This window comes from Chrysemys picta, chromosome 10, assembly GCF_011386835.1.
Source record: "Chrysemys picta bellii isolate R12L10 chromosome 10, ASM1138683v2, whole genome shotgun sequence".
Lineage (NCBI taxonomy): Eukaryota > Metazoa > Chordata > Testudines > Emydidae > Chrysemys > Chrysemys picta.
The window spans coordinates 75,370,652-75,398,591 of NC_088800.1; the positions used below are offsets into that span (position 1 = coordinate 75,370,652).

The following is a 27,940-nucleotide window of genomic DNA, read 5'->3' on the forward strand; positions in this document are numbered from 1 at the left end:
AAAAACAATTTTTGCTTTCATTTTTCTTTGATCTTCTTGCCTAAGGTATATGGTACTGGGGCTTTGAAGGCTTCCTTTCATTACTGCCTGCATTCAATTGGACAAGCATACGTCAAACACAAAGAATAGACGAACCTGTGCAGATTCTTAAACCACATCCTGATTCTTCTCGCTATGTCCAGCCTCCAGAGGTAAAATACTTAAAAGGCATCTTCTTAACTCTTGGCTACTGGATATTTCCAATAGCTGAACTGTAATTCAAGAATAATGGGGGAGTAAATTACTTAAATTTGTTACTTTAATTCTTTTATATATAAATCTTCACATTTTAGGGTACCATACAGTTATTTGATTCTAGTCGTATGAGTGAACTGGAAAAGCAAATGGCCTTCATGTCTGACAGATGTCATCACAATGATGAAGAATATGGCAAAGTTATGCTACAGCTTGAGAAGCTTCAGGATCAGGTTGCCCAGATGAATGACAAAAGTGAGATGTTGATGCTAATAAAAAATGTAATGGGCCAACATTTTAAGGAAATGCAATCTGAGGAAATGGCACATTCAACGGTAAAGATAAAATGAGTGTTTCTGATGGTTTCATACATTGATTAGTGTACTAACCCTAGTGTGCATTTATCATCAAAATGATGTGTAAGATTTTTTTACTTTGTATTTAAGAGCCTATGTTAGAATTAATAGAAGTAGTTGAAGCTGAGAATGGAAATTTGAGTGTAGCTGGAGTGTGAAATTACTTAACTGCTTATTTCCTTTCTTTGTTTTTTAAGGCATACATCAGTGCAATAGTCTAGCAACTTTAATTAAAAGTTAACATGCTTCTTGTGTTGGGTTGTAAATCAGAATACACCTCTACCCCGATATAACGCGACCCGATATAACACAAATTCGGATATAATGCAGTAAAGCAGTGCTTTGGGCGGAGCGGGGCTGCGCACTCTGGTGGATCAAAGCAAGTTCGCTATAACGCGGTTTCACCTATAATGCAGTAAGATTTTTTTGGCTCCCGAGGACAGCGTTATATCGAGGTAGAGGTGTATTTGCTTTTTCAGCTATCCCCTTCTCCAGTCTAATGTATACCCACTTGTAATCAATGCACTTATTTGAGTTGATGCTTGAATAAATCATTCCTAAAACAGGGAGTACTCGCCTCCCAGTCCTTGAAGCGTTTGAAACTAACTCCCAGCTTTTCTTTTTTAACCAACAAAAGGCTGTGGATGGTAGTCCAACATGATGACCTGCCATGTACCAGAGCTAAGGATTTCAGCCACTCCTGAATCTTGGTCTTTAGGCAAGAGGCACTAAAACAGACGCTGGATGTCTTTAGGATGTGAGGAAGGGGGAAGAGACAGAGCTCTGTTTAACTTGCACTGCCTAACTTTTGTAACAAAAATAATAATCCTAACATAAGTGTAAAATTATGGCACCGGAAATAAGAAAGAAGGCCACAATTGTATGAAAGAGTTTGTCACTTATGAAAAGTCAAATGCTTAGAGTAGGCTGTATTTGTAAACACGTTTTGTACTTTTCATTCTGAATATAAATGTCCCTAGCATCAAAAGGTTTATACACAGTATTTATAATAGCCTACTACTAATAAACTTCTTTCCTTCAACTCAGTCTTCCACTCTGACCCGCTGCTAACATTAGAAGGTGATGGATTGAATTTCCTATAATGCCCAAGTCATTTAGGAGCATTAATTTAATTGACTTTCAGTGGGATTTGAGCTCCTAAATTGGTGGTTCTCAACCCATTTACCATTGTGAACCGCATATGCTCTCTGTATTATGTGGGCCACATTCTCTCAAAAAACCTGTATGGCTGTGAGGCTGTCACGTGGGTCGCAGCTGTGTGCTGATTGGGCTGCAAGTGGCCAGCTGGTTGAGAATCACTGTCCTAAATCTTTAGAAAAATCTCATCTAACGTTTCATGTCACAGATATCTTTCAGTACAAAACCAGAAACATTACAGGAAACAAGTTGGATAGGCTACTAAGTAATATTCTATATAAGAGTTCAAATCTTAATCTGACAAACTGTGTTTTTCCACAAAAAGTGCTTTTACTAGCCCATATTCCCTTTAATTAATTGGCTGCCCAATTTGGTATTAGGCTCTAGCTTTGATGCTAGCATATGTAACTCAAGATTTCTGCTGATATTGCCCCACCAACTGGCAAGCAGTAATGTCGTGTAGTTTTGTCAGCAGTACTGCCTGCCCCCTTCTTGTGTTCTTGATCTCACAGAACTAGTCTAATGTAGCATGGCTTGACATCGAAAATCAATTGGACTTAAATGATTTAAGCATTTTTCAAAAATATTTAATCTTTGTTTTTTATGCACAAAGTATCTGGCATGATCACAACATGAAAGTAATGATTTTACTGAAAATATTAAGAGCAATTTGACTATTTTGTTCTCAATAAGTAAAACATTTTTTCCTGTTTTTAAGACTGATCTTCTGGCTTTACACCAAGAACATGAATTGCGCATTTTGACACTGGAAGGCCTCATTGGAAAACTTTCTGCAAAATCTGAGGTACTGAAAGGCTCTTTCCTTCCTACATATAGTGAGTCCAAAGCGTAGCCTCTTTACAAAATAAATGGAGTAAACTTCAGTCAACTATAGAAATGTTGCTTAGTAAACTTTTCCCAACATCTATCTTGCTCCACTACAGTTATCTAGTTTGTTTGCACTTCCCAAACGTTCTTTAAAATTGCCTCTTCTTGTTTTGGAGAGGCTGAAGACAAGACAAGTTTCTGTCTGCAGGTGCAGGAAGCTGAAGATGTTTCGTATTTGCACATCTGAAGCGACTGTCAACGTAAAAACATTTTAAAAAAAAAACCCTCTTAAATAACTGAATTCAGATTTTTAAAACTGGTATTCACGTTAATGAAGCAGGTTTACAAGAAAAACTGTTTAGTCCTACTGCCTTTCACTTGCCCTGGAAAATGAAACTTGAATGGTCAGCACCACTCTAAGGAGCTTGTCTTCGCTGCAGTAGTTAGCTTGAGTACACTCCAGTGAGGGCAACCTCTCTCCAGGAAAAACCCTCTGGAATTACACCGGGTGATTTGATTATCAGCACAGAATGACTGGATTAGCAGAGTGATTGGATTAACTGCTGAGGAGTTGTTGTAATTTAAGATGGTTGCATTCCCACTGTGTTACTGGCTTGAGCATCAGCATCGCTCAAACGTCAACCCACTCCCAACAGGCCAGCTAGCTTGCTTAAAGCACTATTTAACTCAAATTAAAGATTTTTGTATGTGGACAGGAGTTGTTAGGGGTAACACTTGAGTTATAACCCAAGCTAACTGTGCTGTGAAGACCTAGCCTAATTCTTTCATTAGCATAATACATTTAACTTCCACAACTGCAGACAAATGCTTAAATAAAAGCTAATGTTATTGAATTTTGTTTACATTTTGTGAAGACTTTTATTTTTCACATGAAAAACAAGTCTCTGGCTCAATACAACAAATTTCCTTATAGGTAAAGCTAAGATTTTTGTCAGTTATTTTTTGTAAAAGTCACAAACTGGTTACGGGCAATAAACAAAAATTCATGGAAGCCCATGACCTGTCCCTGACTTTTACTAAAAACAACTGTGACAAAATGGGGACGGAGGAGGGTCCAGCACCCACTGCTGCTGTGGCTCCAGGGTCTCTCCAGCTCCCTCCTCCCATGGAGCCTGGGAGCTCCAGCCCTGCCGCTCCAAGGCTGAAGTGGACAATGTCACAGATTCCATGACTTCTGACACCTAATCTTAGCCTTACTTATAAGTACAGGTCTCTTTGTATTGGCACAGCCTGGACTAGTGCAAAAACCTGTTTGAGGTCCCAGTGTCTGGTGCTTTGTTTTCTGTGCTGTATGAACCAGAGTTCTGAGATCTCTCTTGCATGTTCCTGAACGTTTCATACCTAGGATCAGTACTGGTTTCCCTAAATGTAGATCTCCCTTGGAATGCTGTACAGGGATGGGAGCAGATAGCTCTGGAGATCTTTCACCTCATTTACACCCTTCCCCTTCCAAAGCCACACTTTGTGGTAACTGTCCTGTAACAAAGGAGAGCCCAACATCTTAGATAAGCTATGTGGGATCTCTGCAGAGTAGTACCTGGTGACTTGTACTCCCATTCCCTCATACAAGGAAGAAAACATTTAGGCCCCTGTCAACTAGAGATCCAAACCCAGGAACCTATCTCTGACCTCTTGCATGGCAGATTGTGCCAATGAACTGGGCTACTGCATTTTCAATAGTCCTGTTGATCTCTACTAGCTGTCTGTTTTTGGTGGGATGTTGGGTTTTTTTATTATTATTATTTTTATTTAAAGCTACATATCACTCTTCATCAGATTCTGATCAATAGAGTGGGTAATTTGGCATAGTATGGTTTATACAAATGCATGTACAGAAACATTAAACTAAATTATTTAGGAACGTAATCTTATATGGGTGCTGCCCAAGCATGTCCTCTTCATGTGGCAATTATCCTTATTTGCAATCTTGAAGTTAAAGAATGCACTTCTTAAAACAGATTTTTCATGTCTATCAGGACATCCAGAAGGAACTTGAACTAACCCAAACAAGAACAGTGAGGTATGACTACTGTCTATGTCTAATATGTTGCATTTTGAATCCTGATACTAATTGGTGGTAGGAATCGTTCACTGAACTACAATGGTAACTATCCTTTCCTAATGCCTGTTGTATGTCAGTTGAGTGGTTTTTAAAGTTTTGTTGAAGTGTTTGTCAGCATGTGTTACCTTTTTATAATAGGTTGGTGGAGATTCTAGACATCAGTGCAAGAAGACCATCTCTGAACAGTCCCATATCCTACCCCCAATATCTGACCATTATTTAAGCACCTTATTTCTCTAGAACAGTACGAGCATAAATTCACTACCACTCTAAGTGGGTCGCCAGAAAAAAAGAATTGTATTTGGCAGAAAAAGTCCGAGGTTTTGGCATTCAGCTTCATTCTGCATTGGGATGAAACCTAGGCCTTTAGAAAAAAGAGACCCTGACCAAAATCTCCTCTGTTGGCGCTTTTCCACTCTGTATGAATAATATTGAGGCAAAGAGAGACTGACTGTAAAGCGGTGGTTTGGACACTAACCTGTGATGTGGGAAACCCATATACAAGTTCCTGTTCTGAATCAGGAAGAATAAGAACTTGAAGCTGAGGATCCAACATCCTAGATGAGTGCCAAAACCACTGGGGTACTGATTAATGTGGGGTGGGTGTCTCTTGTTTTTTGGCTAGAATTTCCATCCTAGATCTGAGAAGTTTTTCCTGACAAAAATTTTGTCAAAATTAACACGTTTCCACAAAAAGCTTCGGTTTTGTGTAACTGGCATTTTTCGACAAACATCTTAACAAAAAATTCCTGACAGCTCCCAAGAGTGAGGATTTTTGGAATTTTCTCAGAGACCACTTACTAAGTGGTAAACAGTATACTTAAATAAAATGTGTTAAGAGACCAGTTCTGATTCCAAGGGACTCATGGAAATTCAATTTGTGTACCTTCTCAATTTCATCTACATTGTTTGTCAATCATCTTAATTTCTATTTTTGGATCACATGCTACTAGGACAGAGCAGCATTTTTCTCCAAGACACAACTATTTTGAAAAGAAATGGTATGCTAGAACTGAGTACACATCATTTTAAATAAGAATTCAACTAATAAAATAGTTTTAGAATGATAAAGTTGATCTAGTTTCCCTTATTATCGAGTCTAGCCCCCTGCCTTCACTAGCAGGACCAAGTATTGATTTTGCCCCAGATCCCTAAATGGCGCCCTCAAGGATTGAACTCTCAACCCTGGGTTTAGCAGACCAATGCTCAAACCACTGAGCTATCTCTCCCCCCATTGACCTAGTTTTGTCACATTTGTATTGTTTTGAAATAATTCTTGGAGGCCTCACTTAGCCATGCTATAATTTAAACCCTGAGTTTGATCTCCATTAACTAGTTTAAAATACTGTATGCTCCATTAAACTAGTATGGCAAATTCATGTAAAAAGACATCAACTCTGGTTCTATAGAAACCTTACAGAATCCCACAAACCTACCTATGTCCTAATATTGCATTACCAACTAAGTAAAATCCCATAGATACTTAATTCTAGATTGGATCGACACTTTAGAATATATTAATTTAAAACAGATATTTAATATGACTATCTTTAAATAAATAATATTAATTTGAAAGATCATGCATTAGTAGGGTCACGAAGTCTATTTTTGGTTTTACCGTGAAGTTGTTCACTCTCTGTATTAGACAAATGTCTTATTCTATCAAATATTTGATTTAATTTTGATTTGTTCTGACCTCTTGCTCTTAAATTATGACTTTTCGGGTTTACCAGTGGAAGTGATGAGCAAAACCAGCACCTTTTATCCAAGGTTAAACAATTAGAACTAGAATTGGCTCACATGAAGTCAGAACTGTTAACTCCGCAAGGCTTGAAGACCTGCTGTGAGAAAGGAGATACAAGTCATGAAAAGGTAAGTTCTACAGTTGCCTCACTATAAAACTCTTGCCTTTGTCCACTTATGCAATTTTCAGTGGAGTCTCCACAGGAAATACACTCCACTCACATTTGTTTGATTACACTGAAACAAATACTTTCAAAAGACAACAGTATGCTAATTTTAACAGTAATGCTGATTGTTGAAGAAGCAAATACTAATCTTACTAGACACTTAGGTTTATCTTTTGTTATGTATAAGTCTTAAATGGAACTAACAGCACAGAGAGTAAATCCATTACACTGGTTTTGTTCATAGTATATACTCTAGTGTAGTAATTGGCATATGTTTATCTGTGTCCAGCTAATTTGTACAAATATAGAAATGCAATAAAATATGGTTGTAAAGCTGTAGTTCAACTGAATTGGTTTAAGTAATGTACAAATATAGCACCTCTTTCTTCATTTGCAGCATTAAATCTGTAATTGTAAATTGGAACAGCATGAGAGAACTGACATAAGGGGGGGTAATGTGGGTTTGTGATGTCTATTCCATAGTTATTAAAAGGCCATTAAATACTTACTCATTTAGTCGCTCTCAAGCACATGACCTCCCACATCAGAATCTAGGCTCCTAGTCCATTGACAGTGTAGTTCAGCTCAAAATAATTGATATAAATTGGAAGTGTTAAAAACTCATCTGGCTACCTATGAGAGATGAAATTGAAGAATATGTAGTTAATGCAGCTGTGAATCCATACCTGTGAAATATTCATCAATTTTCATATATACTATTGTTGAAGTCAAACCCTGCATTTGAGAAAAAACATTTTCAGCTTGGCTGCATGCACTTAGCACTTTTTTTTCGTTGGCCTTCATGGTGCCTCCTTTAAGGAATCCTAGTGGCCAGCATAAAAGATTATAAAGTGTGTCTGAGCCCTGAAGATGTAAATTGCACATAGTTTGCTAGCAATTTGTAAGACATTTATTTCACTGCCAGATCAAGTGACCAATTTGGATCTCCTTAGCTTTTTGAGTTGTTGAGCAATCTGGATTTCATATAGATGTGTAGAGTTTTTTCTCTCAAGATGATCAAACAGCTTTAGCAACAAAATACAACCTACAATACATAACTTGTCTCATGGTTTAATGCACAGTTCTTGAAATAGTTGCTTGTGGTAACTTAGCCTGACTGTCTCTACTTATGATTTTAAAAGGGAAGATGGGAATTCTTTATTCACAGACTTCCATATTTAGTTTGTCTAATTCAGTGTTACAGGGTTTTTTTGTTCTCGATATTTTTACTTCAGTCTTCAGACCATTTACTAAACTATTAATCTATTTGTTCAGATTAAGGACCTTTTTACATTTGTATTTTACACTGTAATTCCAGAGGGGTGTGGGGGTAGTGGTGGTGGTGTTTTCAGTGGGAGTACAGGAAGATGATAATATTTGTGGAGTAGAGAGGACTGATTAGGTGGCAGTATTCTCTCATACCTGTTTGATCTCATTTATGGTTCTGCATGTAGAAAAGGGGTTTAGTATATTCTTTTTGTTGTTTGTCATTTTAGGTAATTTTGATAGGCCATGCTGTGTGTAGCTTAATTTGTCTGCTGACTTCTTTTGTGAAAAGGAACACCTTTCATATCTGGCTACGTATTTACACAGCCTCTGAATAGTTTCTTGAGGTCCTCAGTAACTCAATCTACTTGTTGGGATTAAAATAAGGTGACAAATGTAGTGATGTTTTGAAGTATTCTTTTGTCAACTTAATCTTAACTGAGACCACCATGTCATATGTGCTTCCAGTACTGAATAATGGTGAGGCACACATAAGAAACTGAAATTGATAGAACCAGAAAAGTTTAACATAACTAATAACTTTTTGGCAGTAGTTTGGTAAGTCAGGGTGTGTATTAGACTCTTTTAGGTTCTTCTGTCCCCACCCCACCAGTTGTTCCAGAGTTCATGTCCTGTGTTACAAGATTCCTCTCCCACATACTCCCCGAAGGCATGCTATGCCAATGGAGGAGTTTTTACTGAAGTGCTTTACAAAGATGAAGATACATGAAAGTTACATTTATTTGCAGCTCTGAAAAATTTAAGGATTTTAAGCATACCGGTTACACAACTGTTCATTTTATTACTTCAAATGATTTGAGGATTAAATTATTTTTGAAAGAGTATCCAAATAGTAACTGTTACCTATTGATGGATTTTACTAGGTAGATGCCCAGGTCAAAGAATCTGTCAAACTTATGTTTTTTGGTGACCAACAAGAAGACTTTTCTGAATCACTACTCCAATGGCTAACATCTAAATTTGTGAGCAAGAGCGATCTGCAGGTTTTGTTACGAGATCTAGAGCTTCAAATCCTCAAGAATATTACTCTCCACATGTCTGTTACAAACCAAAAGCTAACCTCTGAAGTAGTAACAAGTGCAGTAAATAATGCAGTGATTTCTGGCATCACAGAAGCGGTAAGTATTCTAAAATAAATGTTGAAAAATTTGGCTCAGAACTTTATAGCTATTGTTAAGTAGGGTAAAAGTTGTTTTTAAAGGATTTTATTGCAGTACATAGTTTGTCATGTCTAAATATAACAAGGTAATGAAAATTGTTTCAAATAGGAAGTTTGAGGGAGATTAGAAATTTAATGGCAGTTAAGAAAAATCATCTAAAATGCATTGAAATTGTGCTTCATATAATACCTAAAGAGCTGTCAAAGATTTCACTTTGGTTTTCCACTGTTTCAGAAGGAGTTAAGATATAACCTCTTATTTATTGATTGTGGACAGCACTATTTGGGTGCATGTGTTGCCCCAAAATAACATCCATCCATCCATCCATCTATATATATATATATATATATATATATATATATTTTTTTTTTTGTAGTGATACAACTTAGGCCTGGTCTACACTACAAAATTAGGGTGATGCAAGTCACTTTGCATCAACCAATTTGCACATGTCTATACTCAAATTTGTCTCCAGATGACATAAATGCCCTGTTAAAGTGACGCCATAAATCCACCTCCATGAATGGCATTGAGCCACAGTTGACCTACTGAGATAGATGCAGTGTGAGTGTAGACGCTGCGTGATATGTCAATCCTGACAGTACTCCAGTAGCTGTCCCACAATGCCTAATAGTGACTGCCTTGGACCCACAGTGAACTCCAGTGCCCAGGGGTTACAGAGACTGGAATCTACCTTCCCACTTACAATACCCCACTTTATTTTTGAAATGCCTTTTCCTGATTGCCCAGCTTGGCAAGCACATCTAGCAGTTCTCCCTTGTTGTGTGTAACTGCCCTAACAACTGTGTCAGCTCCGCGCACTAGACATGCTCATGTCAGGAGTAGACAAGAGGTATTCGATCTCCTGGGCCTGTGGGGAGAAGAGGCTGTTCAAACGCAGCTATGGACCAGCCACAGAAATGTGAAAAAATTGCATGGGGGATGCAGGCAATGGCGTATGACAGAGATCAGCAGCAGTGCCACATGGAAGTGAAAGAACTGCAGCAGGCATACAACAAGACCAGGAAGGCCAACATTTGATCTGGTGCTGAGCCACAGGCCTACTTTTACAACAAGCTGCATGCCATGCTTGGCAGAGTTCCCACCAGCACCTCGCAGACCACCATAGATACCTCGGAGGAGCCTGAGACAGAGACCCAGTCTGAACAATGAGGAGAAGTCGGGAGACATGGCAGGATGGGGGTCCAGCTATGCCATGAGCCAGGACCTGTTCGAGACTCCACTTCAGTCTGGCCAGTCCCATCAGCCAAGCATGGATGAACCTGGTGAAGGGAAAGGAACCTTGAGTAAGTGTGTGCATGCATTTCCCCTTACGGTGTTTAAACTTAAAGATGGAGACCAGCCCATCCCCAAGTAAACAAGGCATAGGCATCTATTATTTTCATTGTTTTGACTCTTATGAGAAGAGGTAGCAGTACAACAAACAGAGGTAGAGTTGGTATCTGCATTTCATTCCCCTGTTTGGTTAGGTGCGGGTGGGAGGAGAGAGCGAGCAGTTTGTGTACATAGAGGTGTCCCTTGTATCCTCCTGAGAGATCTCGATGACACTTACATGGATATACTCTGCAGTTATCCCCCAAAGGTTTCTAGGGGTGGCTGACTTTTTTTTTTTTTTTTTTTTTTAATTTTATTCCTGCATGGCGGGACACTTACCCACACACCTCCGTAAGGAGTTCTGCTGGCACAGTTGCAGTAAACAGGCTAGTGGCATATGAACCCAGGTGGCTTTGGGATGCCAGCAGCAGCTGTGCTCTCTCTGCCTTTGTTACTCTCAGAAGTGAGATAATCTAAAATCACCACCGCCTGTTGAAAATAGTGCCAATCTTTAGCACTGTTGTCCTATATTCGTATTCATGGAGAAAGGGATTGAAATTTTGTTCCTTGCAACCAAAAATCGTAGTGCCTGCCTCCCCCACATCCCTTCTTTGCCCCTGCTGAGCCATACGCACCATGGCTGAGACTGGAGAGCTGTGCTGTGCGGAGGTACTCCAAAGCTAAAGTGTCCATAAGCATCTCTTAAAAAAAAATGTATGGGAATGAAGGCAGGGGATTTTGAAACTTGTATCTTTCCCTTTCTGTTACAACTGTAAATCCAATGATACATATCTGTGTTTCATCTGTAGCTGCTGCCATTGTGGTCTCCTCCACACCACTGGAACCCTGAGGAGAAGAAAGAAGAGGGCCATTGAGATCCTGCAAGCCAGTGATGAATCAGAGACTGCAAACAAAAGGCCTGTGTGGCCAACGTAGCAGACGGCATGGAGAGGGACAGAGAGGACAGGAGAAAATGGAGAAAGACCCAGGAATCCCAGCAGGAAAAGGAGCGAGCTTCTCAGGCAGCGCAAACAAATACTGCAGACTCTGGTTGACCTACAAGTCCAGTAATCACCAACTCCTCACCCTTTGCAGTCCCTGGAGAACTCCATGGTGGCAGCTTCCCATGTGCCCCAACATTCCACCTGGCATCCTGGGCCCTATCCCTACCGCTCCATGCTGGTGGATAGTAAGGAAAACTACAGCTTCACATACACTGTCCTGTGAGAGCCATAGTTGCTTTATGTGTAGCCAGAATAGACTACACCTGTGCACTGAAATGGACAGAAATGTTTGCTGCCTTTCTAATTTTAAAATTCTGTTTCGTTAATATATGTAAGAAGTTTCTATTGTATTGGTCCTTGGTTATATGCACATTGGTTATTTTGCACTGTCACTCAATAAATTTCTCTCTATATATTTTTAAAAATAAATTCAGTTCACCACTCCCACTACAGAATGCATAGTGGTACTCAAGCACTCAGTACTTGTAAGTTTATGGCATCGCAGAACTCATAGGTTCAACAAAACACTTAGTCGTATGTGTAAATATACAGCAAGCGGCATGTAATTCATAGGTTCACTAAAAGACAGTGTAATATTTATAAATGTACCCCTGGCCCTACTGGTTTGGGGGCTCAGCACAGTTCAACACAATGCATTAATGTGGCTGACCATTAAAGTGCTCTTTCAAAGCTTTTTACAGCTGCATAGTTTCATATTAAGTCTTGCTGTTCAAACTCAGCAGACAGCCACTCCACCTCCACCCTGGCAGCAACTTTTCCCTTGTGCCTCGTATAATATCTCTGAGGCACAGCAAGCAACTATAACCATCGGGATTTTTTTTGCTGAAATTTAGAATTGGAAGTAAACACACCAATGTTCCTTCAGTCTACCAAAGCACATTCAACTGTCCTTCTCTAAGTACTGAGCTGGTAGTTAAATCTTTCCTCTGTGCTGTCAAGGTGGCTGTTTTCAGCTTTCTGAACCGTCCTGTATCAGGGGCTAGCCGTGTTAGTCTGTATCTACAAAAACAACAAGGAGTCTGGTGGCACCTTAAAGACTAACAGATTTATTTGGGCATAAGCTTTCGTGGGTTAAAAACCTCACTTCTTCGGATGCATCCTTTGTAAGCCTTTCCTATGGATGTACTCTATGTGGCAAGGTGGGCTGGTCCCAAAATAGGGATATGCATGCCAACTATTGCCCCACTGCAGTTTTGGGAACCCTACTGCTTCAAATCCATCCACTGTGTCTTGTACATTGCTGAGAGTCAGTCCTGCATAGCTGGACACTATTAACGGCCCCCAATGTGGATTTTCTAACTCCAAAATGATTTCCCACTGACCAGTAGTAATCAAGCATTGAAAGCTTCCAAGTGTGATTAGAAGTGAATGGCAAACTGTCAGTGCAGCTCTTATTCTGGTGTCCCTGCGCTGGAGGGCTGGGACAGGGTTGGCGCACAGATCTGCGTATGTGACCTTTTACATTTGAAAGTTCTGCAGCTACTGCATCTCGTCCTAAACCTGCATTGCAATGCTATCTCACCAGTCAATGCTAGTTTCTCAGGCCCAGAAGGGGCGCTCCACTTTCTGCAGCTTCTCCGTGAACACCACAAACAGCCTTGAATTGGTTTTCACTATGAAGAAATCGTCATGTCCCCAAGTATTGCAGTTCTTTCTCAGAGTCTGCAGATACCAGAAGATCTTGCATCCTGTCTTTGCAACATGCATAAGGACAGTGAAGAGCTGCATGAGCTCTATGCTTTTGTCACAGATGGCAGATGCGGAAAAGGGCTGTGTGGGTTTGTGGAATTCTTAAAAAAAAAAAAAAAAAAAAAAGCATGAAGATTACGGGATATGGATGGCATTATGGGGTGGAGAAAGTTGCATGCAGGAACTTGACCTCTCGCTCCCAGAGGTCCCTGCATCATTCATTTCTACTCCACAACACATTGCGAAAATTTCCCCAAAAGATTTTAGCCATGTGGCAGTGTTTGTGGCACACTGGGATGCCTACCTGTGGTGTACTGCACTCTGCTTTGACGCAAGCACTCCTGAGTACATGCAGCGCAGATACAAGCAGCCAGGTATGCACGAGCAGTGTACTAATATTGGCAGCTGTATGCTGATGTAATTTGTATCAACCAGAATTTGTAGTGTAGACGTGGTCTTATGCTTCAGTCAGCAGTTTCCTCTGGTGGATTGTTAATTAGGTAGTTACAATAGACTTTCTAGTCTTGTTACTTAGAAACCCTATTATTCCTGTCCTAAAACAAGTAGCCACATTGGATGCAATAAAGAAACAAAGTAAATTCCATTACCCTTTATGATCTGTAAAGTCTGCCAAACTATGCTATCTTGGAAGCTGAGGAATATCCAAAGTATAAAGAAAAATATATATATAACCTAATGGAGAGAAGAGTGAGACTTACAGAAACGCCATTCAGAGTAACCTAGTGTCATAATTGTAGTCTGATTACCACTCATCAAAAATTGGCTAATGTATCTTAAAGATATTGATTCCAAAGATTGTGATATAGTACAATTTTATTTAAAATGTTTATGCTATCTTAGTTAATAAAGACTGTTGAATGCATGTATATCTAATACCAAACATGTTTTCTTTTTCCATACTGTCTCTCTTCCCTTATATCTGTAGCAAGCACGCATTATTGTAAATAATGCATTGAAACTTTATTCTCAAGACAAGACGGGTATGGTGGACTTTGCTTTAGAATCTGGAGGTAAATATAGCAGAAAAGCTGTAAATAGATCAGTCTACTATTTGCAGCAATGTAATCTGAGTTGTCAATTTTTACAGTAAAACAAGAATTGTGTCCAATGCTTGACAAACAATAGGAATACTATATATTGTATTTTGTTGAGTTGAATGTTTATATGTTAATAGTTTACACCATAAAAATCCATACAAACTTAACTCTGAACTCCTGGTTGCACTGTGGAAACATACTGATATACTTGAAGTAAGACAGTATGGCACAAGTTTGAAGAAACTTTAAAAGAAAATACTGAGGGATAATTGAGTGACAATAGCTATTTTGTATGGTATACATATTATGAACATGAACTTACTGAGAGAGTACATACCTGTTCAGTTTTTTAAACTTCTTTTTCAAAAATACATTTTCATTTCAAACTGAAAATAGTACTTATTTTCTGAGAAATATGCTACTATTTGAAAAGAGGGGTACGCTTGCATTAAAATAACAGTGCTTAAAGGAAAGTTACTAGAATTTGACAGGATTTGAATACTTGTTTGAAAAAAATCATTGGCATGTTCAATTTGGAAAAATATTTTACTGAAAGCAAGACTAGTTACTTGATGAAAAATGAAACAGTTCATTATTTGTGTTTTAACCTGACTTTTCTTTTGGAGGTGGCAGCATTCTGAGTACTCGCTGTTCTGAGACCTACGAGACCAAAACAGCTCTAATTAGTCTCTTTGGAATTCCTTTGTGGTATTTCTCTCAGTCTCCCAGAGTGGTAATCCAGGTAATTAAAAGTAGAATATATCTAAAATCCTGTTGTTTGTATTTCTGTAGCACCAAGTCATGGACCAGGACCCCATTGTGCTATGAAAGTTGTGTTTTAAAGCTACACTGTCAAGAAACATTGGATACCAGAATTTTTCTTGACATGGAAGATGCACCTGGAACTTCATTTTTTCTGAGAATAGAGCCCAGTGCAGAGAGCCTACACAAGGCCTAGTCACCATTTAAATCATACTTAAGCCCTATTTGGAAGATTTAAATATGACTAAAGTGGTGCATAGGCCTTGTCCAGAGGACCAGCCCCAGGAGAATTCACCCTATAAATGAGAGAAATAAGCACAGGCCAACGCCTGTCTTTAGTGGTTTTGGACACCTCCGTTTTTTGGTTGTCTAGCTTAAAACATCTGAAGGGAGGCCTGGTTTTCAGAAATTTTCTGGGCACACATCCTATGAAATTTACGCCTCTTTAGGAAGAATCAATTTCAGCACCAAAGATCACTAATCACTTGTGACAATATTGGCTCTAACTTTTATGTAGAACCCCAACTGCTAGGGAGGAGTACAAAAGAATAGTGGGGACAAAGTCAGAAAGGGTAAGGCACAAAATTTAGTTACACCTAATAAGGGACATAAGGCAATAAGAAGAGGTGTTTTTTAAATACATTAGGAGCAGTAGAAAGACTAAAAGTGTAGATCCTCTACTTAGTGAGGAAAGAGCTAATAACTGATAACATCAAGAAGGTTGAGGTGTTTAATACCTATTTTGTTTGTCTTCACAAAAAAGTCAAAGGTGACCAGATACTTACCACAGTATTAACAAGGGGAAAGGAATGCAGACCAAAATAGGGAAAGAACAGGTTAAAGAATATTTAAGTTAGATGTATTCAAGTAAGCACCTCAACTCAAAAATTCATGCTAGATTGCTTTAGCTAGTTCCTTAGGTAGTCTTTAAACTGTTGTTCGTTATCTTGGAGAACTCATAGAGGACGGGTGAGGTCCCAGAAGTCTGGAGAAGGGCAAACATAGCACCTGACTTTAAAAAAGATAACAAAGAGAACCCTAGGAATTATAGATCAGTCAGCCTAACTTCAAAACTAGAAAGATACTGGAACAAATTACTAAACAATCAATTTATAAGCACCTAGAGGATAATAGGATTATAAGGAATAGTTAGCATGGATTTGTCAAGAACCAATCACACCAAACCAACCTAATTTCTTTCTTCTACAGGTTTTCTGGCCTAGTGGATGTGGGGCGGGGGAAAGCACTAGACATGATGTATCTTGATTTTTAGTAAGGCTTTTGATGCTGTCCCACAGGACATTCTGATAATCAAACTAGGGAAATGTGGTTTAGATTAATTTACCATAAGCAAGGTGCACAACTGGTTGTAAGACAGAGTTATCCTCAATGGTTCACTGTCAAATTGGGAGGGCGTATCTTGAAGAGTTCCACAGGGGTCAGTCCTGAATCCAGTACTATTCAATGTTTTCATTTTAATGACTTGGCTAATGGGATGGAGAATATGCTTGTAAACTTTGCAGATGACACCAAGCTTGGGAGGGTTGCAAGTGTTTTGGAGGCTAGAACTAGAATTCAGAAGAACCTTGACAAATTGGAGAATTGATCTGAATTCATTAAGATGAAATTCAATAAAGATAAGTGCAAAGACCTTCACTTAAGAAGGAAAAATCACATGCACAGCTACAAAATGGGGAATAATTGGCTAGGTGGTATTGCTGAAAAGGATCTGGGGGTTATAGTAGACCACAAATTGAATATAAACCTACAATGTGATGAAGTTGCCAAAAAAGCCAATATCATCCTGGGGTGTATTAACAGGAGTGTTATATTTAAGACACAGGAGGTAATTGTCTTGCTCTACTTAGCACTGGTGAGGCCTCAGCTGGAGTACTGTGTCCTATTCTGGATGCCACACTTTAGGAAAGATGTGGACAAATTGAAGAGTCCAGAGGAAAGCAACAAAAATTATCAAAGGTTTAGAAAACCAGACCTGTGAGGAAAGGTTAAAAAACCTGGACATGTTTAGCTTTGAGAAACGAAGACTGATGGGGGACCCAATGAGTCTTCAAATCTGTTAAGGGCTGATATAAAGAGGACTATGGTCAATTGTTCTCTATGTCCAGTGATGGTAGGACAAGATATAATTGACTTAATCTGCAGCATGAAAAATTTAGGTTTGATATTAGGAACTAGAAGGGTAGTTAAGCTCTAGAAGAGGCTTCCCTGGAAAATTGTGGAATCCCCATAATTCATTTTTTTTAAGAACAGGTTGGACAACCTCCTGTCAAGGATGCTCTAGATTTGCTTGTTCCTGCCTCAGTATAGCAGGCTGGACTTGATGACTTCTTGAGGTCCCTTCCAGCCCTACATTTCTATGATTCTAGCAACAAAAATTGCTCTTGGCTTCCTCTTAACTTTTGCATGCTTACAGGCATATTGTATGACAATAATGCTATCTGGGGGTATAATTTAACTGTCAAAGTTGGTTTATTCACATATTCAGTGCTGTTCTTTATGTCTAACGTCTAACTTGTTTCAGACTACTTTGAATACATAATATTAGGGGTTCTCCACCCCGCCCCCCCATAAAGGTGAGGAGTAACTTGTATTGTCAGCCTCTTGCACCAGAACACCAAATACTAGCCACTGCAAAACATTTGAGAATAAAACATTCTTTCATTACTGAAAATACGTATCTGGTAGTTATGTTTTCTATCTTTCTGTACAGTGAATAATTTAAATCATACCTATAGTGCATGGTCTCTCAAATTTTTGAATCAAGAAAATGTCCATTCAACTATTGTAGAAAAATGAGAATTGATACTTTGACATTAATGCTGATATTGCAGAGGAGAAATATCCTCCTTCTTGCAAACAATGTTTTTTGATCTGGTAATTTACCCAAACTGTCTGAAATAGACATAATTGTTTTTCATGTAACAGGGTACAAAGTATAATCAGTGGAACTCCTTGCCTGAGGAGGTTGTGAAGGCTAGGACTATAACCGCATTTAAAAGAGAACTGGATAAATTCATGGTGGTTAAGTCCATTAATGGCTATTAGCCAGGATGGGTAAGGAATGGTGTCCCTAGCCTCTGTTTGTCAGAGGATGGAGATGGATGGCAGGAGAGAGATCACTTGATCATTGCCTGTTAGGTCCACTCCCTCTGGGGCAGCTGGCATTGGCCACTGTCGGTAGACAGGATACTGGGCTAGATGGACCTTTGGTCTGACCCAGTACGGCCGTTCTTATGTTATGGTATAACCTAATCAAACTAAACTTTAATAACTCAAAATTCATTAGAATGTTTTACCAATATGTTGAATATTTATTTTCTCCCCTGCCCTCTCTTTAGCCTGACATGTATCCAGGAAACTGCTGGGCATTCAAAGGATCACAGGGATACCTTGTAGTTAGACTTTCTATGATGATCTACCCAGCATCCTTTACATTAGAACATATACCAAAAAGTCTTTCACCGACAGGAAATATCACAAGTGCTCCTAAGGATTTCTCAGTATATGTAAGTCTTTCTCTGGAAAAGTTAAAGTACTAAATGTTTTTGCTCTGTTTGAATAATTTGAGTAGAACTGTTCACAATTTTAAATCGTTTAGTGTAAAACAGCCCTCTATTTTAATATTTACATTTATTGCTCTTAAATTTACCTCCTTTGTAGAGTTTTGAGATCTATGAATGAGAAATAATGTATAAAAGCTAAGTTTTGTTTTTAAAAATTCTAATGCTTCTGGTGTTTTACTCATCTAGTTTACAGAGAAGTGCATTAAAGCAAAGTAATCTAAACTTGTGTGATGATTATCTAAAGGGATCTTTAAGTCCAAGCACTTTATGCCTTCATAAAAGGAATAGATGGTAATCCTTTCAGGCACTGTCACATAACAGTAGTCTACAGCTGTATGGCACAGTCATGGTCCATTTTGACCTCTGGAAACTTTGTTTTTATTTCCAGTTGACATGAAATATGTAAAATAATGAGCATTGATACCCATCCCAGTCTTCTTCAATCCCACCCTTTCCTGGTCTCACCTTTCTTTCATTCTTGTTATTCCTGGACAACCTTTATTTTCTACACAATGATAACTAGTGGTTGTACTGCCCACCCCTGTTAAGAATATGACACCCTATAACTGCAACCAAACTTAGTTTTGTCATTCTGATTATCTGAAATTTGGAAAAAAAAATAATCAAGGCTTAACTCTTGATGATAGGGTCTAGAAGATGAATATCAGGAAGAAGGTACCCTTCTAGGACAGTATGTCTATGATCAAGGAGGAGAGTCACTACAGATGTTTCAAGTGACGGTAAGCCCACATTAACAGAAAATATGTAGCTGTTGCCAAAGCCACTTGACTTGCCTCTTGCAGTAATAGCAGTAATCTAATTTTAACACTGCTTTGATACATTTGCTGATGCCTTTCACTACCCGTGTGCTAGTATGCAAAATGCTAGCATTCTGAAATGTGATTCTGATTTAACTCTTGCACTGATAACTGCAATAATTTAATGGAATTATTCCTGACTTGTGCCATTGCAAATGAAGAGTCATTTTGACATTTTTATTTTTGCCTTCCATAAAACATGCATAATGAAGAATGTCTCTTTCAGCACCAGAAATTTGCAATATCCATATTAAGTCAGTTGGACCACAGTTAAACTGGTCCCACCCCACAGGGGATTAGATCAGTACTTTCACTCAGTAAAACTATAGCACTGTTCATCTGAAATTCTCTGTGACCTGGAAAGTTACTATGGCTTATTTTAAAGGTTATTTTGCTATAAAACTCTTATTCCTGCTTTCAAGCTTTTAAATAAAAGCATTAAGAATTGATTTACTTCATCTAGCTCTCCAGCAGAGCATGGGAAGTCAAGCAAAGACAATGAAAATTTGACAGCTTGTGTAGATTCCAAGAGACTATCCATAAATTGTGATTACCTTTTGCGTATATAACTTAACTACTTAAGCAATTAATGATGTATGTAGTGTAGTGATTTGGCTGCTACTCTTAAACAACTTTAGGTGATCAACATCAGTTGTCTACAGAGAAAAATAAAGTGGTGAGTGAAGTCTGATTCTTTTTTTTCCATGTTTTTTTAGGAGAAAAATGAAAATGCATTCCAGATAGTGGAGCTAAGAATTTTTTCTAATTGGGGCCATACAGAGTACACCTGTCTGTATCGGTTCAGAGTGCATGGAAAACTTACTGAATAAACTACTACACTACAGCTTTTTTTGTTGTATATTTTCTGTTTGTATATATTGGAAAACCTAGAACACTGGAATCTTTAAAGGATGAGGATATGTGACATGTACTGCAGGATCAATACTCCTCTTCAGTAAAATGCAGAAGACTGTCAGCAGAATTGTATACAAACTCATACCTGCTCTGATGCTCAGTTTGCAATTGCCAGTCAGCTTTATATTTTAATGTGTCCATTCTGAGACAAATATTGCATGCAAACTACTCTGGTTCAAAAGCCAAGTTGGCAAACAGGTGATACTTATTTTATTACATTTGAATGTACAGTTTTTAAATAAGCTATGCTTTCTGCAGCTAGAAATCCGTTTTTAATACAGGCCCCATCTGCACACTTCTATTACCCTGGCTCCCTATGTGAAAACGTATGAACACTTTTAAACACTAATAGTGGCTAATGTATGCTTTAGTTGACCATGACTTTTGAACTTGTTGCTAGGCCCAAAAGGACTTCCTGAGTAGATGCAGAATATGATACATGTTACTGTCAAGGAAAGTGAATGGAACCGAAAATATTTTAAACATCGGAGGCATAAAAACCTTTCCTCTTTCATGGAACCATGCATTAATGTAAAAGTCAGGGTTGATTTTAAACCACTACAATTATTTTAAGTTTTCTTCCTGTTTAGTTTCCTTTTGACTTAGCTTGTTAGACTACTCACTCAGTGTACTAACATTTACTGAGCAATCTAGTAGGCTTATCTCATATACCAAGGTGAGAGTCTGGCTAATGGTCTGCAGATAAGACCAATTCAGAGCTCAAATTGCAGAGGCAAAATCTTGGTGTGCAGAAATCTCTCTTCAGCACAGGATTAATTGGGCTGGCTCACTTTAAGTGCTGCACTGTGGAAGCGCTAAGTGAAAATAGGTTCCACATCATAGACTCAACTTTTAATTTAAAAAAGCAATTCTGCAGTGAAGTAACTTGCAAAAGAGATTCACACTCAATGCCACTATATTTAGATACCATTCTTTAGACAATGTTTCAATGTATATACCCTTAAAGTGGAGGATTCATTACCCATTGAAGAAGGTTAGAGCAATGACTCTTAACAGCATTATCTTACTGGATTTACTTGGAACTTGCATTGTATTAACAAACTGCATTTTGCTAACAGACTGCTTGCACAGCTCTCCCTACTTAGAGGCTCATTTTGTAATTTTATTTCTGACTGTTACTGGAAACCCTTTATAAACAAGATTCCTGAAAGACATTCATGTGGAGAAATTTATCTTACTGTTGTAATGCATTTTATTGGGTCAACTTAATTACAGGTGTGCTATGTTATATTTTTCAGAAAGATGAATGATGGTGCTGACTGGTTTTCTGAATTAGATTTCTGTATGTTGCACAATAGTCCTCAAATGTTTTAAAAAAATCTCCATAGAAAGAGTGTTTAAGTTCAGCTAGAAACAGAACCAATGGCCTATGCAGAAGAGCTAGATAAAACATGTACAGGTGTTTCATATAAGTTAAATATATAAATCAGAATTATCCTGTATAAATTGAAATTAGGAGCTGGGGTGGGAATATTTTGAATAACACTAACTTATTTTTAAAGACGCAAGATAGGACTTTGTGCAATGTATTTTTGTAAATGCTTTTCAAAATATTTGTCTTGGTATTCTTTGCTGCCTCCAAACGGATAAGATGCTATTGAGATGTTTAAATAAAGAATTTTAATTTTTGAAAGTGCATGTAATATTTGAAACAAGTAATAAAGTTTCTTTTCTGTATTTATGCTGAATCTGTTTGACTATTCGGGCTAAAATAACTAATGTGGGGTAACCGCTTTTAGAATAAATCCATGTTTCTACATCTTTAATGAGCAAATACATTTCAGCATAAAACTGAGGTGAAGTTCAGTCCAACTTTATTGTGAGGATATATCCCATCCATAGCTGTGGTGAGAAAGGAGGATGGTAAATGGACACAGGGCAGAGCAGTACTATATATAAATAAAAACATTTAATATGTGGGAAATTCCTTCAGGAACTGCAGGAGGGATAATGCTAGAGAGCAATCTTCTATTTTTCACTCTCTCCCTGCTCTCCAGAAAGCTCTGCCTTTTACTCTCATTGTCTTCTGTCAAAAGGGATTTATGCATGCAGAAGAGAGGCAGACTTTGTTGATACATAAATTCCTGTCCCTTATGCCTGGTCTACACTACACAGGTCGACATAAGGCAACTTATATCGACCTAATTATGTCAGTGTCTACACTACAGCCTTCCTCCTGCTGATGTAAGTGCCTTATTACACTGACATAACTCCACCTCCATGAGCTGTAAGGTGTACTCTGGATGTACCAAAAATTGTTTCAAAACTAGTTCTAGTACCCAGAACTGATCCTGAGAGCAAAAGCTTTAGAGTAACTCCCAAGCATGAGACACCACATTGTGGGAATTGAGGACTAGCTCAGCAACTGCAATACTAGTGGCTTTCTGCCCACTCTTAGAAGAAGCGATTCTAGGCTTACCTGGTTCAGACGGGCCTAGCTACTATAAAGATATTGTCTGAGGTATTGCAAACAATGCTTGTAAAACAAGTCCAGTGGCTATTGTGCCTGTGCAATGCCTTGCATCTACACACTATCAAATTACAGTATTAAAACAGTGCAATGTAGATAGGGCCTTTTGTGTATTCACAATTCCAGCCTTAGTGTGCAGAATCCTTTGCATTTTAACTAACACCCTCTAGGTGTTGTACAACCAAATAATTCCTCACTCATTCGTAAGAGCAAAACACAAAATATGCCACATCCAACCTCATAACTACTTATGGGCACTTAAATATGTGGAAAGGCACCATGCTTTTAATGGGTAGCCAATTACAAAATTTAATGGGTTTTGTTCATATATTTAAGTGAAGACTCCTGTTGTTATGAACCTTGAGAATAAAGTAACATCTCTACATTGTCTGATGTTAATGCAAATCGTCCTGACAAATGCACTCTAAAGTATTCTGCAACTACAGGTGGAACATCCAGATTCACTTTCTGTTGTGGACTGATGGGTATCAAAGTAAACTCATGAGTCTTTAGCAGCACGCTATTGCAAATAAAAACAAGCATCTGATGTGCAAATGTTATTTGTGAAGTGTAAAAAGTTGCACTTAGTGCTGACCCAAAACATCAAGCTGACTGCCCCAACGAGTGGTGTCCCAATGGGCAGGTGGCGCATGTGTGCATTCGGTGCAAGGAGCTCCTGGCCCTCAGAGACTGTGTACGGGCTTTGGAGACCAGGGTGGCTAAGCTGGAGGAGCTAAAAGAGACAGTGGTACATAGATGAGACTTGCTGGGACACAGTAGAATGGTCCTACCCCTGGTCTGACAGCTTCTGTACTGTTGAGGATGAAAGCCTCAGGGAAGGAGAGCATCCAACAGGAGCAGAGGGAAATGATCCAATAGTTGGGATCCTCCTTCCAGATGATGGTGTGGTATCCTCTCATACCGAGGATACCTCTTTGGGGTATCAGTTATTAGGAAGAGACCGGTATTAGTAATGGGCAATTCGATCATTAGAAACAGGGTATGCGATGTGATGACTGGGAGAACCGCATGGTGACTTGCCTGCCTGGTGCAAAGGTTGCGCATCTCTCGAGACCTCTAGATAGGCTTATGTGTAGTGCTGGGGAGGAGCCGGTGGTCATGGTACATGAAGGTACCAACGACATAGGGAAGGATAGGAGAGAGGTCCCGGAGGCCAAATTTAGGCTGCTAGGTAAGAGATTGAAGTCCAGGACCTCTAGGGTAGCATTCTCTGAAATGCTTCCAGTTCCCCACACACGGCTAGTTAGACAAGTAGAACTGCACGGTCTCAATGCGTGGATGAGATGATGGTGTAGGGAGGAACGGTTTAGATTTATTAGGAATTGGGGAAATTTGGGGGGAAGGAGGAGCCTATACAGGAAGGGTGGGCTCCACCTAAACCAAAAGGCAACCAGATTGCTGGCGCTTAAAATTAAAAGGTGCATAGAGACGTTTTTAAACTAAGGGCTGGGGGAAAGCCAACGGGTGCGGAGGAGCACGTCCCTTAGGGGAGGATCTATAAATGGAAATTCTCTATGTCCTAATAAGGAGGAGAGGATGGAAGATGATAAAATACAGGTAGGATCTGATGAGAAAGAGTCAAAAGAAAAAAAGTCCCATTCAATTACATCATGTAATGGCAGACAGCTAAAAAGTGACAAGTTTTTAAGTGCTTATATACCAGTGCTAGAAGTCAAAATAATAAGATGGGTGAACTAGAGTGTCTTGTATTAAATTAGGATATTGATATAATAGGCGTAACAGAAACTTGATGGAATGAGGATAATCAATGGGACACAGTAATACCAGGGTAACAAAATATTTCTGAAGGACAGAACAGGTTGTGCTGGTGGGGGAGTGGCACTATATGTGAAATAAAGCGTAAAATCAAATGAAGTAAAAATCTTAAATGAACCAAACTGTACCATAGAATCTCTATGGATAGTAATTCCATGCTTGAATAATAAGAATATAGCAGTAGGGCTATATTACAGACCGCCTGACCAGGATGATGATAGTGACTGTGAAATGCTCAGGGAGATTAGAGAGGCTATTAAAATAAAAAACTCAGTAATAATGGAGGATTTCACCTATCCCCATATTGACTGGGTACATATCACCTCAGGAAGGGATGCAGAGATAAAGTTTCTTGACACCTTAAATGACTGCTTCTTGGAGCAGCTAGTCCTGGAACCCACAAGAGGAGAGGCAATTCTTGATTTAGTCGTAAGTGGAGCACAGGATCAGGTCCAAGAGGTGAATATAGCTGGATCGCTTGGTAATAGTGACCATAATATAATTAAATTTAACATCCCTGTGGTGGGGAAAACACAATAGCCCAACATTGTCGCATTTAATTTCAGAAAGGGGAACTACACAAAAATGAAGAGGTTAGTTAAACAGAAATTAAGAGGTACAGCACCAAAAGTAAAATCCCTGCAAGCTGCATAGAAACTTTTTAAAGACACCATAATCGAGGCTCAACTTAAAGGTATACCCCAAATTAAAAAACACAGAACCAAAAAAGAGCCACCGTGGCTAAACAACAAAGTAAAAGAAGCAGTGAGAGGCAAAAGGCCATCCTTTAAAAAGTGGAAGATAAATCCCTAAATGAGTAAAATAGAAAAGAGCATAAACTCTGGCAAATGAAGTGTAAAAATATAATTAGGAAGGCCAAAAAGGAATTTGAAGAACAGCTAGCTAAAGACTCAAAAAGTAATAGCAAAAAAAATTGTAAGTACATCAGAAGCAGGAAGCCTGCTAAACAACCAGTGGACAATCAAGATGCTAAAGGAGCACTCAAGGATGATAAGGCCATTGTGGAGAAACTAAATTAATTCTTTGCATCGGTCTTCACAGTTGAGGATGTGAGGGAGATTCCCAAACCTGAGCCATTCTTTTTAGGTGACAAATCTGAGGAACTATCCCAGATTGAGGTGTCATTAGAGGAGGTTTTGGAACAAATTGATAAATTAAACAGTAATAAGTCACCAGGACCAGACAATATTCACCCAAGAGTTCTGAAGGAACTCAAATGTGAGATTGCAGGACTACTGTCGTCTGTAACCTCTCATTTAAATCAGCTTCTGAACCAAATGACTGGAGGATAGCTAATGTAATGCCAATTTTTAAAAAGGGCTCCAGAGGTGACCCCAGCAATTACAGGCTGGTAAGCCTGATTTCAGTACCAGGCAACCTGGTTGAAACAAAATTGTCAGACACAGAGATAATTTGTTAGGGAACAGTCAACATGATTTTTGTAAAGGGAAATCATGCCTCACCAATCTACTAGAATTCTTTGAGGGGGTCAACAAACATATGGACAAGGGACAGCCAGTGGATATAGTGTGTTTAGATTTTCAGAAAGCCTTTGACAAGGTCCCTCACCAAAGGCCTTTAAGCAAAGTAATAGTCGTGGAATAAGAGGGAAGGTTCTCTCATGGATTGGTAACTGGTTAAAAGATAGGAAACAAAGAGTAGGAATAAATGGTCAGTTTTCAGAATGGAGAGAGGTAAACAGTGGTGTCATCCAGGGGTCTGCACTGGGCCCAGTCCTATTTAACATCTTCATAAATGATCTGGAAAAAGGGGTAAACAATGAGGTGGCAAAATTTGCAGATGATACAAAACTATAGAAGATAGGTAAGTCCCAGGCAGACTGCGAAGAGCTACAAAAGGATCTCTCAAAACTGGGTGACTGGACAACAAAATGGCAGATGAAATTCAATGTTGATAAATGCAAAGTATTGCACACTGGAAAACATAATCCCAACTATACATATAAAATGAGGTCTAAATTAGCTGTGACCACTCAAAGAGATCTTGGAGTCATTGTGGCTAGTTCTCTGAAAACATCCACTCAATGTGCAGCGGCAGAAAAAGAGCAAACAGAATGTTGGGAATCATTAAGAAAGGGATAGAGAGTAAGACAAAATATCATATTGCCTCTATATAAATCCATGGTACGCCCACATCTTGAATACTGCATGCAGATGTGGTTGCTCCATCTCAAAAAAGATATATTGGAATTGGAAAAGGTTCAGAAAACGGCAACAAAAATTATTAGGGGTATGGAATGGCTGTTGTATGAGGAGAGATTCATAAGATTGGGACTTTTCAGTTGGAAAAGAGATGACTAAGGGGGGATATGATAGAGGTCTTTAAAATCATGACTTGTGTGGAGAAAATAAATAAGGAAGTGTTATTTACTCCTTCTCATAACACAAGAACTAGGGGCCACCAAATGAAATTAATAGGCAGCAGGTTGAAAACAAAAGGAAGTATTTTTTCACACAATGCACTGTCAGCCTGTGGAACTCCGTGCCAGAGGATGTGAAGGCCAAGACTATAACAGGGTTCAAAAAAGAACTAGATAAATTCATGGAGGATAGGTCCATCAATGGCTATTAGCCAGGATGGTCAGGGCTGACGAGGTGGGGGGGGGAAGCCAGCACAAATTACCGGGGCCCGGCGGTCCGGAAGGGGCCCCGGGGCCCAGCTTCCCCTCCTCCCGTCGGCTCTGTTTAGCCGGTCCGAACTTGCTGGGGGGGCCCGAACCCACTCTCGGCGGCTCTGGGGATGGTGTCCCTAGCCTCTGTTTGCTAGAAGCTGGGAATGGGCGACAGGGATGGATCACTTGATGATTACCTGTTCTGTTCATTCCCTCTGGGGTGCTTGGCATTGGCCACTGTCAGAAGACTGGATATTGGGTTAGATGGACCTTTGGTCTGACCCAGTATGGCCATTCTTATGTATCCCTGCCCCAAAAAATTCAATCAGACATTACTTAAAGTACTATGCTGTTGCAACACACCAAAATGACACAACTAAACAGTAATGTTGAGTAAGGAAGCTGCAGATTAAGTCAGATAAAAACATATATTTAAACTTGTCCTTTCTGTGACAACAAAATGGTATTTGGTTGCAACTCCATTGGACTGCATTTGAACAGAAGTCCTCAAGGTTTCATTTTTTTTTCCTTGCACAAAATTTGAGTGTGTAAAACAGTTGCCCTCTAGTGGAATAAAACTTGTTGAAACCTTTGAGAGAAACAACACAATTCCATGTTAAGCTACTCAGATCAGTAGTTGTAAAGATTAAAATACAAGTCATGTGCATCAAGAAGCTTTGTATTTGCAATGTCATCCATCCCATGTTTTTCCTGCCTGGAACTTTTTAAGACTCAGTAGAGAAATACATAATTGAGCTTTATTGATCGTGTGGTAGTCTGTACTTGAGTATTCACAT

The 27,940-nt window shown here is 39.0% G+C and overlaps 1 protein-coding gene across 50 annotated transcripts in view; it reads left to right on the forward strand.

Annotated features, from left to right (window-relative positions):
• Nucleotides 1-21,900, forward strand: part of SUN1 (Sad1 and UNC84 domain containing 1) — a 65,441-nt gene extending 43,541 nt beyond the window's left edge. For 28 of the 50 annotated variants that reach the window (XM_065560035.1, XM_065560025.1, XM_065560032.1 and 25 more), the window contains 11 exons: nucleotides 46-191; nucleotides 333-569; nucleotides 2,467-2,553; nucleotides 4,574-4,617; nucleotides 6,393-6,531; nucleotides 8,720-8,974; nucleotides 14,012-14,096; nucleotides 14,750-14,865; nucleotides 18,245-18,412; nucleotides 19,117-19,209; nucleotides 20,004-21,900. In XM_065560035.1, coding sequence (XP_065416107.1) covers nucleotides 46-191; nucleotides 333-569; nucleotides 2,467-2,553; nucleotides 4,574-4,617; nucleotides 6,393-6,531; nucleotides 8,720-8,974; nucleotides 14,012-14,096; nucleotides 14,750-14,865; nucleotides 18,245-18,412; nucleotides 19,117-19,209; nucleotides 20,004-20,117 — 1,484 coding nt within the window. In that variant the 3' untranslated portion in view covers nucleotides 20,118-21,900. Of the gene's footprint in view, nucleotides 1-45; nucleotides 192-332; nucleotides 570-2,466; nucleotides 2,554-4,555; nucleotides 4,618-6,392; nucleotides 6,532-8,719; nucleotides 8,975-14,011; nucleotides 14,097-14,749; nucleotides 14,866-18,244; nucleotides 18,413-19,116; nucleotides 19,210-20,003 lie in introns of all 50 variants that reach the window. The other 22 variants (XM_065560000.1, XM_065560024.1, XM_065560020.1 and 19 more) reach the window with 1 other exon arrangement.
• Nucleotides 21,901-27,940: the final 6,040 nt, after the last annotated feature.